This window comes from Aptenodytes patagonicus, chromosome 17, assembly GCF_965638725.1.
Source record: "Aptenodytes patagonicus chromosome 17, bAptPat1.pri.cur, whole genome shotgun sequence".
Lineage (NCBI taxonomy): Eukaryota > Metazoa > Chordata > Aves > Sphenisciformes > Spheniscidae > Aptenodytes > Aptenodytes patagonicus.
Window position 1 is genome coordinate 9302006 of NC_134965.1, and position 14181 is coordinate 9316186.

The 14181-nt window shown below is 50.3% G+C and overlaps 1 protein-coding gene across 1 annotated transcript in view; it reads left to right on the forward strand.

Moving 5' to 3' along the window:
- Window positions 1-1763: 1763 nt before the first annotated feature.
- Window positions 1764-14181, forward strand: part of NXN (nucleoredoxin) — a 55658-nt gene continuing 43240 nt past the window's right edge. The window contains exon 1 of the mRNA XM_076354631.1: window positions 1764-2083. Within this exon, the coding sequence (XP_076210746.1) occupies window positions 1766-2083 (318 nt within the window). The 5' untranslated portion in view covers window positions 1764-1765. The remainder of the gene's footprint in view (window positions 2084-14181) is intronic.

Here is a 14181-nt window from a genome sequence, read left to right on the forward strand (position 1 = left end):
TTTTATTTTGTTGTTAAGAGAGAGAAATGCTTTTTACTTGTTCTGTGTTTCAGAGCATCTTACTTCTGCTTTGTTTGCTAAAAATGGGGCCAGACCAATTAACTGCAGTCATAAATACTATTTTTACAACAGAATATTTATATTGCCACATGGGTTGGTCGAGTTCAGGGCTGCAGTCTTAAAAAACAGCTTCCCTGCCCTGAAGAGCCCAAATACTTAATTAAGGCAGATAAGGCAGGACAAATAAAAACAAGACAAAACTCCTCTTGCTTTGAACCACCTCTAGGGAGCAGGTCTTGGCAAAAGAAAAGAGAGATTCTAAAGCTGTAATAATAATAATGATAATTAATTGTATTTATAAAGCATCCCCCGATGGCTCTGGATGCTATACAACGATTTTAAATACAATTGAAAGCAGCAACAATAAGGAGCCAAATGAGAAGCCAAATAAGGAAGTGTTGTAAAAATAAAGGTGTCTTTTACAGTAGCTAGCAAGGTGTGAGAGTGCTGGATTGGGGCTCTTTCAAAAAGTAAAATGGAGAAGGTGTCCAACCTGCGCACACGCTTTGCTCCCCATGTGTTTTCGCAGGGCCCGTGCAGCCGTGTGTCTGTAGAGAACACGTGCAGATGCTCCGAACCAAAAGCCTCAAACTTCAGCCCCCCAAAGCCGTCCTCTGGACTCAGCCTCGCACACGCTTACACGTTTATTTTGCTTTACCGGAGCGTGAGAGTGGAGGGTGCGTGTTTGCAAGCAGAGGTGTTTGCTGGCGAGGGCAGGCGGGTCAGGATCTGCGGCGCGGACACACGGATCCGTGAGGATCCGTGCTGCAGTGAATTCTGCGGGCTTGCAGATTTCAGACTTTGATTACAAAGAGCAAATACGTTTTAAAGGCTGGTTTGCATGTCACTGTTTATGCTTTGTTTCCTTTCTGTATTCCAGCCAGCCAGAAGGTGTAATTCAATGCAGCCAAATTTACTTGTGTTTACACTTCTGGATTGGCTTTCAGGTTTTTCCGCCGCCATTGATAAGGGTAAACATGTATTTACATTAGATTTTGAAAACAAAGAAGGGAAGCTCTTGTTCTGCAGGCTTTGTGAAAGCTTGCTCCACGCTCACGGACACATGGGGCCAGCTGGAAAGTCGTCCCTCTCTAGGCAGTGACTTAAAGGACGGGTGTCCCAGCTGGGTGAGGGTATCTGCAATGGGAGCCGGGGCTCAGCCAGGCTTTGCAGGATGGCGACTCGGGGCAAGGGCGAGCTAGCCGCCGGTCCTCAGCGGTGACCGGCTCCTGGCGGCGGGACAGAGCGGTGAGGCAAGGCCAGCGCCTGCCCAGGCTGGAGCCCTCTCCTTGTGCGGCGGGCACCGGCCATCCCTCCCTCTCCTCTCCCCGGGGCAGCCGGGCCCTGAAGGGGCTGAGGCCTGGGGGAGGCTCCCCGGGGCTTTATCCACGGCCTGGGCGCTGCCGAGCCCGGCACCCACCCCGGCGCTGAGGGCTGGGCTGGCCCACCCCGCGCGTGGGGAGCCCCCGGGGCGGCGGGAGGCGTGGGCCGGTAACTGCGGGGCCGCCCCGCCGGGGAGCGGAGCGGAGGGGGCCGGGCCGGGCCGGGCCGTGCGGGGCGCAGGGCGGCGCTGCCGGAGGCGGGGGCGGGCGCGGGGCCGCGCGGCGCGGCAGCGCCCCCTGGCGGGGCGGGGCTCGGCTCGGCCGGCGCGGGCTGCGGCGGCTGCGGGCGGAGCGGGCAGCGGAGCGGAGCGGAGCGGGGCGGGATGGCGGGCGCCCTGTCGGAGGTGCTGGGCGAGGTGCTGGTGGCCGCGGACGGGGAGGAGGTGGCCGTGTCGGCGCTGGCCGCCCGCGGGGTCTCGTTGGTGGGGCTCTACTTCGGCTGCAGCGTCGGCGGCCCCTGCGCGCAGCTCGGCGCCAGCCTGGCCGCCTTCTACGGGCGCTTCAGGGGGGAGGCGGCGGCGGCCGGCGGGCAGCGCCTCGAGATCGTGTTCGTGTCGGCCGAGCAGGAGCAGCAGCAGTGGCAGGAGGCCGTGCGGGCCATGCCCTGGCTGGCGCTGCCCTTCGCCGACAAGCACCGCAAGGTGAGACCGCGGGGTCGGCGGGGCCGGGGCCGGGGCGGGGGGGCGCGCCCCGGGCTTTGTCTGGGGGCGGCAGGGCTCGGCCGGGCCCCCCCCGCGCCGCCGGGGCGGGTCCCGCGTGGCGGCGGGCGCGTGGCGCGGGGTGGGCGCCTTCCAGAAAGTTCCCGGGGGGAACCGAGGCGGGGGGGGAGAGGGGGGTCGGCTGCCGTCCCGCGGGGCGACGCCGCCTCGCCCGGCTCCTCCGGTTCCCGGGGCCTGCGCGCCGCAGCGGGCGGGGAAACCCCGCAGGCTCCGTCTCCCTCCACGGGTTAGGGGGGCGAGGGCGGGAACCCCGGCCTGGGGGGTCGCGGTTTCAGCGGGGCGGTCGGACGGGCGCTCGCTGGCCTCGACGGGTCCCTCAGAGGAGCGGGGCGGGCAAGGCGAGGCGTGTGAGAAGTCGCTCCTCCGAGCCGAAACCCGGGACCACGGCTCCCGCCGCTCAGTCTGAGGAAAGCAGGCCTCGGCGCGGGCCGGGGACAAGGGTCCCCGTGGGCTCCTGCGTGGGTTTGGGCACGGAAAGGGGCCATGGCTTCCACCAGCCGTGGGAGGGCATGTGGTGGTTGAGGAGCAAGTTGGAGTCCGGCTCGTCTGGGAGCCGCTGGCAAAGCTGCCAGGCGAGTTTGTGCGATGGTGTTCGTTATTCGTCTTCGTTTAGCAGCTGGTGTGTTCAATACTCTACAAGTTACAGCCCCTCACGCATAGAGTTTAATCGGAAAGACAGATACGAGACAAAAAGCGCTCTGTAAGACCCAGACAGGGAAGGCTGTGAGGGACAGGAAGGCAAAGGTTGGGCTTCCAGATCCCAACCAGCTCGCAATGTTGGTAGTTTAAACAAAAAAAGAATCTTTACAAATCTAATCTCTGGAAGCTATTGAGTAAGAATTAAAAAGATGGTGCCCCACAGTGCCATTTCTAAACATCTTACCAGCGCGTGATTGCGGCTGCCGGTCTGAAAGCAGCGGGCAGGCATTGGCTTGGCGCTCAGCAAGGCGCGTTCTCCAATTCAGCAGGGATTGGGGTAACGCTGGTACCTGCGGGGCCGGGGGGGGGCTGAGCCCCCTCAGGCATCTCCTCTGTTCAGGCTCTGCGAGGCTGTACCGGGATGAGAGAGAGCACTTCTTCCTGAACGGGTCTCCAAACCCTCCTCTGCCGGCAGTGTCTTGCTGTTCGTTATGCAAAGAAGTCATTTAAGGAAAAGTTGTCTGTCGTCTGGCTGCGCCGCGTGATGTCCCCTCTGCTGAGAAGAGGCGTAGCTGGTTTGAAACCCAGATTCAGCTTTTTTTTCCTTGTTTGCTGCAGGTTTTTGTCGCTAAGCCCCCAGTTCTGCAAAAGCTCTCACGTGTTTAAGGCCGCGCACCTAGATGATGCTGCTGAAGGCCCCCAGTTTGGCCCTTTGGAGTCCAGGCACTTCTGACTGGGAGCTTGCATGAGTGGTCCCAGGTCGGGATCTGAGATCAGTTTCATTATAGAGGGGAGTTGTAACAGAAGCTTCATCCTTCAGAGAAATTAGAGTTTAATTTCAGTTTCTTTAAAACCAAACCCTCTTCCTACAGGGACATGAAAAGATTGTGGTTCCAGTTAGTAGCTGGCCATTTCCCTGCGGAACATTTCAGATTCTTTAGGTGGTGGGACTTTTGCTTGCCATATTTGCTTTAAAAATTCCACTGCAACGTAGTTAAATTGTTGGGAAATCATAGAAGTGGAAGGTGGCATTAATTTTACATGCCGGCCAATACTTCCATCTATTAGATTGCAAGAAAACATGAAATAAAAAGATTATGGGGTCTTAAACTCTTATTCCAAGAAGCCCTGAGTTAAATTCAGGATTATTTTTGTGTGGATTGTAAAGTAATTGAAACTCATGCTGTATATTTTCAAAACTAAGCAGATGTGATGTGGCTTTGGAGGAAGCTTAATCTATGGATAACAGAGAACCTATTTGTAAGTTACAAGGGCAATTATGTCAGGATATCAGATTTCTAAACAGGAGATTTATAACCTGTAGTTCAGGCAGTTAGAAGTTTCCTTGTATAATAGGCTGATTTTTAAATAGTCAGGTTAATGACATGACTCTCCAGAAAAGCACAAACTTTTCTTTTTTTCAAAAACGTGCCAGCAAGAGCTGGGGTTGTCTAGCACATGTTCAGTGCCTTGTGGGCTTAATTTGTTTAAAAACAAAAGCATTAGAAAAATCTAGGCAGTCCTTTTGAGTTATGGTTCCTTTGCACTAAAGGCTGTTCCTAAAGCTGGTGCAAGATAAGCCCAAGAGAATTATATGGATTTATGGGAAGAAAGGAATCTTACAGATACAGAATAGGGATAATAGAGAGAGGTAGAAACATTGGGCTGGGAGCTGAACTCTATCCCCGAGCTCTCAGCCTCAGCCCCCGGAGAGGCTGCGGAGCCTCTGTCCTTGGAGGTTGCAGGGCTTGGCTGGGTGAAGCTGTGGCCGGCGGGGTCCTGTGTTGGTGACTGCGGGGCCCAGAGACCTCCAGAGGTCCCTTCCAGCCAGCGCTTCCCATTGTGAGTTGGTTAATTTATCTACTGAGGTTGTGAAAGCTTTGGGGAGAGATGATTTCCTATCCCATATTGGCTGCAGCATCATTTTTGTTGCTCAGAATTATTGACTAATGCGGCTATTACTGTTCTGGTTTCCTGCTGAAACATTTATCAGTGTGTGCCTTTTCTTTCTCTGGTGTACTCTGCATATTTTTACATTTCTCCCTCTTCCAAACCCTGGGCATTGAATGTTGGTAGGTCTGAAAAACCAGGCTCCTTTCTGGGCTTACAGACGAATTCCCACAGTCCTAGAAGTAAAATACCATCTTACTCTCATGGTTATTGGTGAAAGTAGTATGGGTTGTCAAAGAAAACAGCCACTCTTTGTTGAATGCCTCAGTAACTCAATAATTCCAGGGTGCAGTTACCAAGGGCATAACAGCCTGTGCGTCTTGCAACAACCGGTAGAATTTGGGTAACTTTAGCGTACAGCAATTTCTGTCTCCAAACCAGTAATAAAGGAAAGCAGTACAAGTCAGCAAACATCTGGACGTGGGGAAAGCCTTTGATTAATGAGGAGGATGGCATTATGCCTCCATCTGAGCCACAACCAGCCGTATTACTGGGTTTTTTTTTTTCAAGAACAAAACTGTGATGTGCCAAAGGAGATTGGAGGCCTTTAACTCGTGATACACATCCCTCAATTAAGCTGTTCAGCCCCGGATTCGGGTAGCTATATGCAGCTGTTGATAATTGATTTGTCTTCCGATAATGCCTGGCGTTGCTGAGCAGAACATGGGGGAGAGATGTTGCTCCGTGTCTTTGTTTCGTTTGGGGTTTTGGTTTAACATCACCCTGTTGTTATCTGTTGCACGAACAGCTGCTCAAGTTCTGGAGGGCTGATTTAATAACAGCTTTAATTCCTGATTGCTACTGAGAACCTCGGTAATGTAAACAGCCCCCATCTGTCTACGTGCCCTGATGTCCGCCAGTGCCCACGACGGGGCAGCACCCTCCCCGCTGTCGGAAGGATCCCAGACTTCTCCTGGTGAGCTCCAGACGATCTCTGCTGCAGATTCCACCTACACTCGGGGTGAATTTGGGTGCTCTTCGAGGGCTTATGGCACGCAGGCTTTTGGAGGAGGGCAGGAGCATGCTGTCCTGCTGCACTGTGTTGTTGTGGGACATCTTGGTCATTTCTGCTAAAAAAAAAATAAATAAATTGGCCACATTCTCCGTCAAGTAGGTCCTCTCACACAGGTCCATGTAGGAGTGGGAGAAAGGAGGGTCAGGGTGCTGGAGGAGAAAAGGCTGCAAGCGGGTCTACACTGGGAGAGAAGCAGTTTATCTTTTCCTGTTGTTTATTTGCCTTTGCTTTTGTTTTTACTTGTTACTTACTTGGCCCAGTCATCTTCCTCATTCTTTTTAATCTTGACTTTTCTAATTATGCTTACTTGGTGCATCCATGCAGCGCCACGGTGGTGTAGGGTCTGTGCTTTGCCTCTTGTTTTGTGTTTGCTTTCTGCTGTGTTTATGCATCTGCTTGAGAGTTGCTCAGATTCTTCTTGGGAAGGCAACCCCGTTTCCACTGGAGCTGAAATACTTCTGCTCTGGTTTTAAATAAATGCAAAGCATGTTGATTATGTTTCTGTGATTATTCAGTCAAGTATCTGAAAACAGTTTGAGGATCTCTCTTTGCTGACACTGGTAAATACACTGTTTGGGACAGAGTGGTTTTCTTGTATCTTAAAGTTGGATTTGTATACTCTGCTCTATGTATTTTCTCCCATGTTCACATGAAGTGTGTCTTTTGCTGAATTGTGTGGCAGAGGCACATGATCTTTCTCCGTGTGTGAAGAAGATGTCTGTTCTGTCTCGCCCTAAGGAGGGGGAAAGGAGCAAGTTGGTAGTTTTGGATTTTGTTGTTTTAGTGGCTTGACTACTATGGTAGGTGATCAGAGATGGACATGGACAGAAGAACACCCCTTCTGTGCTGGGAGTACGTCTTCCTCAGCACCGCAAATAAAACAATAGTCTTAAGATCGATGGGTAAAATGTGACAAACTTCTTGCTTGTTCACAGGTAATCTTTGTGAAGTCTTTTACAACAAATACCCACTTTTTTTTTTTTTAATTATGTTTTCGTCCTCCTGCCCACCTTGCCAAGAAAAGGACTTTTTCTTTCCCTGTGCTTCAAAAGATCATCTACTGTAGGAGCCTCTCCTAATAAGACACTGAGTACTAGTTTTGTAGGTAGAGTTTGTGCAAGAAATGGTGGGGAGGAGGTAGAAATGTCATTAAATTAGACTGTACACAATTTTGGGGGATGGAGAAAAAAACTCAAGCCCTTGATTACAGTTTAAGATATACCCTGATTTTTCAGGGACTCATAACTTTTCTCTTTGAAATTGCCATCTGCTGAGATCTGGGAGGCAAGTGGTCAGCACAGATGTGGGATTTGTCTAACAGAGAATTTTGTAGATCACTTGAAGCAGCTTTTGAGTTTCATAATATAAAAATATCTAGGTAATCACTTTCAGCTGTATTCCTGACTTTGTATTTCTGGGGTGGGAATGTATATGAAATCTTTGGCTCACGGGGATGCAGATTTGAAAAATATGGTCTTTTCATGACATAAGGCTATTGAGTAAGAAGCAAGGCATTAGCAGCACCAACTGATTCTTTGTTTGCTTTGAAACTCGCTGGTTCTGAAACATAAGAATGGGAGATCTGTGAAAGGAGCAGGGAGAAGCCTGTGTGCTGTTTTTCATTGTGGCATCTTAATCCAGATGTTGAAATGAAAACGTTCGTTTAAAAATGCATGGTTGACAATTTCATTTGTTACTCTCAGGTTGCAGAACTAAGCAAAGCAGCTTTACTTTTTAAAGTAATCAGTGCACAGTTCTTCTCCAAAAATGCATTCTTTTAGGAGCTGAACACATAACAGCTTTACAAAAGAAGGTACAAAATAATGGAGCGTTTTTCTCTGTGACTTTGGAGAAGTACAACTGAACTTCAATAATGACTGAGGAATAAGCTATTCGGTATTTCCACATTGTGCGGATGACATCGAAGCCAAAACATTCTGTAATTCTTCTTGTTGTTGTTGATGCCGCTTTTCCAAATTATTTCTGAGTATGTATGTTTTACACAGCGACTCTCCATACAATTAGCAGTCGTCTCTCATGCCAAGACCCTAATCCTTCAGTGAAATCCCAGGAAGCGTTCACTGCTATCAGTAGATGGCAAGTCTGAGGGCTGTGTATTGTCCTACAATAGTTGCAAAAACATCACTAACGTCCTTGGAGGTTGGATTTCCCCATATATCCAAACGTGGCCTGCCGGAGTGCTTTCCCCAGGAGAGAATCAGTATTTTAAATGTCTTGCTGATGTGTCATCTGCCGTGTTGTTTATTGCATCCTTAAGTCGGTAATAGCCCATGTTTGAGGGCCAACTCTGAAAGTCCTTGGACATCTTTCCATCATCAAATCCTCCCGGCTCCACGTGGGGTGGGGAGAAGCAGTGCGAGCTTTTGCTGCTCGTACACGGTTGGGTCTTGGACCAAAAACTGACATCAGCTTTGCGTTGCCTTTGGGTGGTGGCTTCTTCAAGCAGTTTGATAACGTTTTAGTTTGAAATGCGGTAAGCTGCCTCCTTGTTTAATACTGGAACCGATCCTTTTGTACCATTGCCTATAGGTACTTTCTATAGGTATTTCTTAGCACTGGGAAAGTTTGTGTGAAATTCATTGTGAGTTCGTTGTTAGCAGGTACGGGTTTTGAGAGAGTCCAGGGGGGTTTGAAGTTGGAGGTTTTTGATCCTTTCTCATGGACATACTTTTAATGTTTCCAAGCGGTGTATGGTAGGGTTAGCTCATGCGGCTGGGGTAGGGTTTCACTTCTCCTGAATTGCATCTGGGTTGAGCGCTCTGTTTTGCATTCCTGTTTTTTTCAGCAACGCTCCCAGCGTGGAAGTTGGGGTATGGTTTTAATCAAAGTCAAGTCAGAAGATACTGCACTTCTTGGTGATCAGACCAGGGGGATTCTTGCCCCAGCCCCATGCCCAAGGCGGATTCAACATAGCGATCATCTGCTCCTCACTGCTAGAGTTTTGATGTGAAATGTAGGGATATAGGGAAACTGAGAGGGTATGGGAGGCTGTGATGCAGCAGGCTGAACTCTAAATTCAAGAAAACAAGTTTGAGCAGCGCTTGCCTGAGCGTTTGCTTGGTGAGAAGCTCGTTGGTGCGTGTGGATTGCTGCCGCCTCCTGCTCTTTCTCCTTCCCTCCCACTTTTTATCAGGGAAACAAGTTCCAAGCAAAATATTCCAGAGTGATATTTAATTACTCTTTAAAATGCAACTATTTGTCTTATCAGCCATGTGGATTTCTGTTTGCTGCTTTGATTTGACAGTAGTTTGTCATTTTTAAAAAGCTTTCACACTCCAGGAATCTGTGATTTTTATGCTTTTGAAAGTAAAGATGTTGAATTAACTGCAGCTTTGAACTATTCACGGATAATTTCAGGCCCCCCGCTTTCAGCAAATAACAAGCTTGACTCCTGAGCTTTCAGGCTGGGTTGAATACTGAATTATCACGACTTTATAGCTGTGTGTCTTTTCTAAACTGGTTCCGTGGCACATCACAGCGTAATGCACGATAGATTTGAAACATTTTTCTAGACAGATCGCTTTGTGCTCATGCCATCTCCGGGTAATAATGATTAGGAAAGGGGGGAGTAATGCCAGTGTGGAGAGGGTGCTTGGGTTCATTACGACTTGGGCTTTGTGCACATTAATTCCCCTCCGTTCTCAGGGTAGGAGCCCCGGCTGGGGGCCGGGGGGTGTTCAGCTGGGGGAGAGGGCTTTTCCCCGGCGCTGCCTTGATGTACCTCTGCAGGGCAGCTTCCTCTGTGCTGGCTGGGACTGCGGCTTCTCTGCTGATGCTCTGTAGGTGAAAAACACAATTAGAGTTAAATCTGCAGGTCATAAGGTAAAGACATGGCCATTGGAGAAACTGGGAGCGGGATGAGTTGACAAGCAAATAGACATATTAAATTCTCTCATGGGAAAGTGAATTATACAAGTATTTCAGATTACAACATGAGCGTCTTGTATGATAGCTGATCGCATTTTCATCATCTCAGTTTTCCAAAGAAAATGTAGTGTCTTCTTGATTTGGCTTAGAGTACACACAATGGAAGGGTGGAACTAAAAAGATGCAGGAATGGTTTCTCCATACTCTCACGTCTGTCTTTCAACACCACGAACAATTGCAACCAACAATTAATATGTAAAGAATTTGCGGTCTTTATTTAGTGCGAGTGACTGACTGCTTCAGTTGCGTCAGGGCATTAGATGAGCTTTTGCAATCTGATCAGCCCCCCGCTTGGAGCCCAGCAATCCCCTCTGGCCTCAAAACAAAGCGATGGGAGGCCCCGACGAGGCACGGGGGAGCGCGGGGATGCTGGCTCCCTGCCCGAGCAGGGAGGTGAGCGCTGGGCACAGAGCCTAAATGCAGGGGAGAATCTGCTCCTTAAAGGATGCGCTTCAAATGATAGGTGCCATCGCAACTGCCGAGAGCAGGAATGGTGCACGGGGGGGAGAGCGACTTCAGCAGGGTCGCAGGGAAGCAAAGTCGGGGCAGAGCAAACCGGGAAGCTGAAGGTGTGTAATGAGGAAGGCAGCGGGGCTACCTGGTGCTGCAAGGGCAAGGCTCGACAGCCTCTTCAGGCAGACAAAGCGCTGTAGCAGCAGGGTGGTGTGAGAGGTTGCTGTGTGTATTTTGTACCCGTGAAGATCTGCAGCAGTTGAAGCTGTCCTGCCCAGCCAAGGAGAGAAATTCCAGGGTCCTCTGGCAACGTTTTGTCTGTCTTCGCAATTGTGGCTAAATCAAACCTGACTTTAAAACATTTTAATGGAGAAGAGGTGCAAAGGTCCCTATTTAAAATGAATTTGCCAAGAGTTACTAGATTTTTATTTCATGTCTGAGGTATAAAAAATAGCTGGTGGCATCCTCAGGTGTGAGTGGGGGGCTCGGTGTGGCTGTCCCCCGGCGAGGGGGTGGCAGCCAGCGCAGGGGGTCAGATCCCACCAGGAGGGATCTCTGCGAGGTTGGGCTTTGACAGCTGAGAAGGGAGCGTTGTTTTCTGTTTCAGTGCAAGGATTTAAGAATCTGGGTGAGAATTAGGTAATGTTTGCAGAAGAGAGGAGAAGGCAACTGAAATGAATTGCAACTGCATGAGTGAGCCGGAGAAATTCTAGTTCTCCCTCGTTCCCAAGAGATTCCCACTGGAGAGATGAAGTCATAGCCATTACTTCATTAGCGTTAACTCAGGATGCTGACAAATGAGCCCTCTTGATTCGTGCCGGGCCGGTTGAAGAGAATACCACACTGGCTCTCGCCCCGTGCCTCGGCAGTCGCTGCCCTTGCCATGGTGTTGGCAGGAGCGCGCGCCAACTCCCCAGCCGTGCTGATTCAGCTCAGTGTTTTCTTTTGAACTGCCACCACTTTGTCCCGCGTGCCAGCTCCGAGTTGGCTTTTATAAATCCTGCTGTGCAGAAGGCAGCCACCGAGGGGTGGGCGGGCGGGCGGGCAGGCGAGCGTGAGCAGCAGCCTTGTACTCGCCAGAACCTCTCCATCAACGCCCCAGCCCGTGCCCAGCACGGGGAGTGTTAATGGTACCCAGCGGTCTGAGCCCCGCTTCCAGAGCAAACAGACGGGTGTAGGATCTCACCCTTGCAACTCGCAGCATTGCCGTGGGGGTCCCTTTTGGAAAAAGTGTGAAATTTATTGTAATACGTGCTGAGGATCTTATGGCGGATCTGAGCTGCTAAATCCTCTAAACCTGAGCCTGCAGCTTCATTGACAGGGCCTCTCACTTTGCTCTGCTCCAAGCTTATGGTTTCACTGCTCCAATATTTTTCCATACATGGAAGCATTCCTGCCCCAGCCTGGGCTAATCCTGACATGCCACTGCATCTGGATGTTAGCTCATTTCTCGCAGCTGACACTGTGCAAAGGCAGATGTCTGAACTTACTTTTGTTTAAATAGATTTAATTCAACCAGCAAAAGTCTCACCCCATAGGTAAGCAGGGGGGAAAAAAAAAAGTGGTTTTCCATTTTATCGACCTCCCAGGGCTGTTCAGTGGATGAACTGGTCCCCAGTAATGCTGTGCTTTGGAAATGTATAGTATTTAAATTGCAGAGGGGTAACAAACCATGGGTTTGTGTCTCTAGCACAAGCTGAACCTGTCTCCTTGCTGGGGCTCGGTTGGCGGAGAGGAGCCCCTGCCCGCCCGTCCTGTCCCGTTGGAGTGTGCGCCTGATCTCCCCTCTGTTCTACTGCTGGCTCTTCAAAGGCCCCGTGCTGCTTGGAGTGTATTTAGTAGCTCAGTGAGGCCAGGACTGCTGCACTCTTGCAACAGAGCTGAACGCCTTGGTCGTACGGGAGAAAGAGATGCTTGTGCTGGTGAGCTGCTGTTTGAGCCGGGGGCCTGTTTATAATCCCTCCTTTACTGGGGCAGGCTGTAAGTTTTAATTAAATGTCTGTAAGGTGCCCTGTGATCGTCTGCTGAAAGCCCCTGTATAAGGGCAATGTCTTTGAATAAGAGCTAGAGGCCTTTTGCACCCGTTGGGAAAGAGTTGGAGCTAAAACAGTGAGATCCAAGCAGTTGAATCTGAACAGATGTCGGTTCTCCCCATCTTTGATAGCTCAAAAGGATTATTCTGCCTCTCCCAAAAAAAGGGGAAACAGTGATTTTACTAGTGTTGCCAGGGATCTCGGCTCCACCCCCTCCTGCTCGCTGCTGCTTAAAAGGTTGCATGCTGGGCTGGAGGTGTGCATGGAGAGTTTCGGTTGTGGGCTGTGCTGTTGCATTTGCAGTTCAGCATCCACTTGCCTGGCCCTTACTGGGGGTTCTGGATGCGCCATGGGACATAGAATCATTAAAGTTGGAAAAGACCTCTAAGATCATCAAGTCCAACTGTCAACCACGTCCAGCCACGTCCCGGTGTGTCCTCTCTTCGCTTGGCTGTTGTGTGCAGGAATAAGACAACTTGAACTGAGCTGGGAGGAAGACAGCAAGGGTAAAACAGGTTTCAAATGAACCAAGCTGTGTGACGGTGCGGGAAGAAGACAATTTCCAGGTTTGCTGTTGCAGCTGTGGAGCAGATGAAACTTCCTTTGTGTGACTGTTTCAGCCCCTGAAAAGCAAGTAAGTCCAAGAGCTGTTGGGGCCCATAGTGCCCCCAGCCCCACCGAGGGACCCCCAGCCCCTCCGTTCGCCCCTCCAAGTACAGCCTGGGGTCTCGGCAGCAGCAGCACTATGGTCCTTGTGCACATACTTGGGTCTGATGGGATTTCAGCATCAGACAGGTCACCAGGGCATTAGAAATGTTCCCCGGTTTCCTTCCCCCCCAAGCTTTTCTGCCTACTGTTCTGTCACTCTCACAGCAAATCGAAGGGCACCAGGCTACAAGTCCTGCCTTGGAAATACTGCCTGGGTGTTTAGCTTGCAGGAATGCCCTTCTTTTATCAACTGATATCTGGTGTTTTAGGAGGGCAGGGAGCTGTGCTTGTTCCCTTCTGAGAGGTTGATGACTCTACAAGCTTATTTTTTAGGGTGCTCCCTTTTTAATTCAGGCTTGCAGCTATAGGACAGAGGTTGCATTGCTGTTACATTACAGGCTGCTTATAATGAGCTCTTCCCTGTAATCTCTGTGCTCGGGAGCTTTGCAAATAGCTGCATGCATTAGATAAGTCCTGCTGTCTTCGTCTGATGGACAGGGAAACTGAGGCGAGAGGGGTCTGGGGACTGGATGAGTGACCAGAGCGGGGTTCTGCAGCCGACACGGCCATGATTTCCCAGTCCCAGCATCCCAGTCCCCTGGGAGCAGCCCCGTCTCACCAGCCTCACGCAGCAAGTGAACTTGAGCCCTGGGTTGTGCTCTGCTTCTCTGCCCGCTGCCACGTCAGCCGCAGCCGTCGCCCCCAGCTGCTGCCACCATCGTGCCGTGTGCTTCCGAAATCGGTTCGTTCTGGGGTTAGAAAAGACCCATTTTTGTGTCCTAAGCGCTGGATTTCACAGATATATAAGGGGAAAGGTCTTAATGCCTGCAGCTTGATCTGCTAATCTGAAAGCATGGGAAGTTTTTCCTAGGAAGATTTGCTGCCTGGCTTTCTCAATGAAAGTTTGCACAAATACATTTTATTCCTACAATGGGTCGTAACAGCTGGATGCCTCCCACAAAGATTACTGATATTTAGGTCTTTGATTTTGGCGGAGACACACAGCAATAAATTAAATGAGTAGGGGAGTTTCAGAGAGTAGTACAGATGATGGGAAACTGAGGGCAGGGACTACTTAAGTGCTAACGTATGGCACAGCTTTGACTCCTTTCTTTTTTAAAGGAATGGAAAAAGCTATGGGCTGCTGTACCAGCAATTTTACCTCCCCCTTGTCTTCACAGACCCGCAGGCCACCTCTACTGCAATGTTTTCTTGACAGTCAAGAAAGGAGTGCCCTGTGTGTGCTCCTCCTGCTGCTGGCACAGCAATGCCCT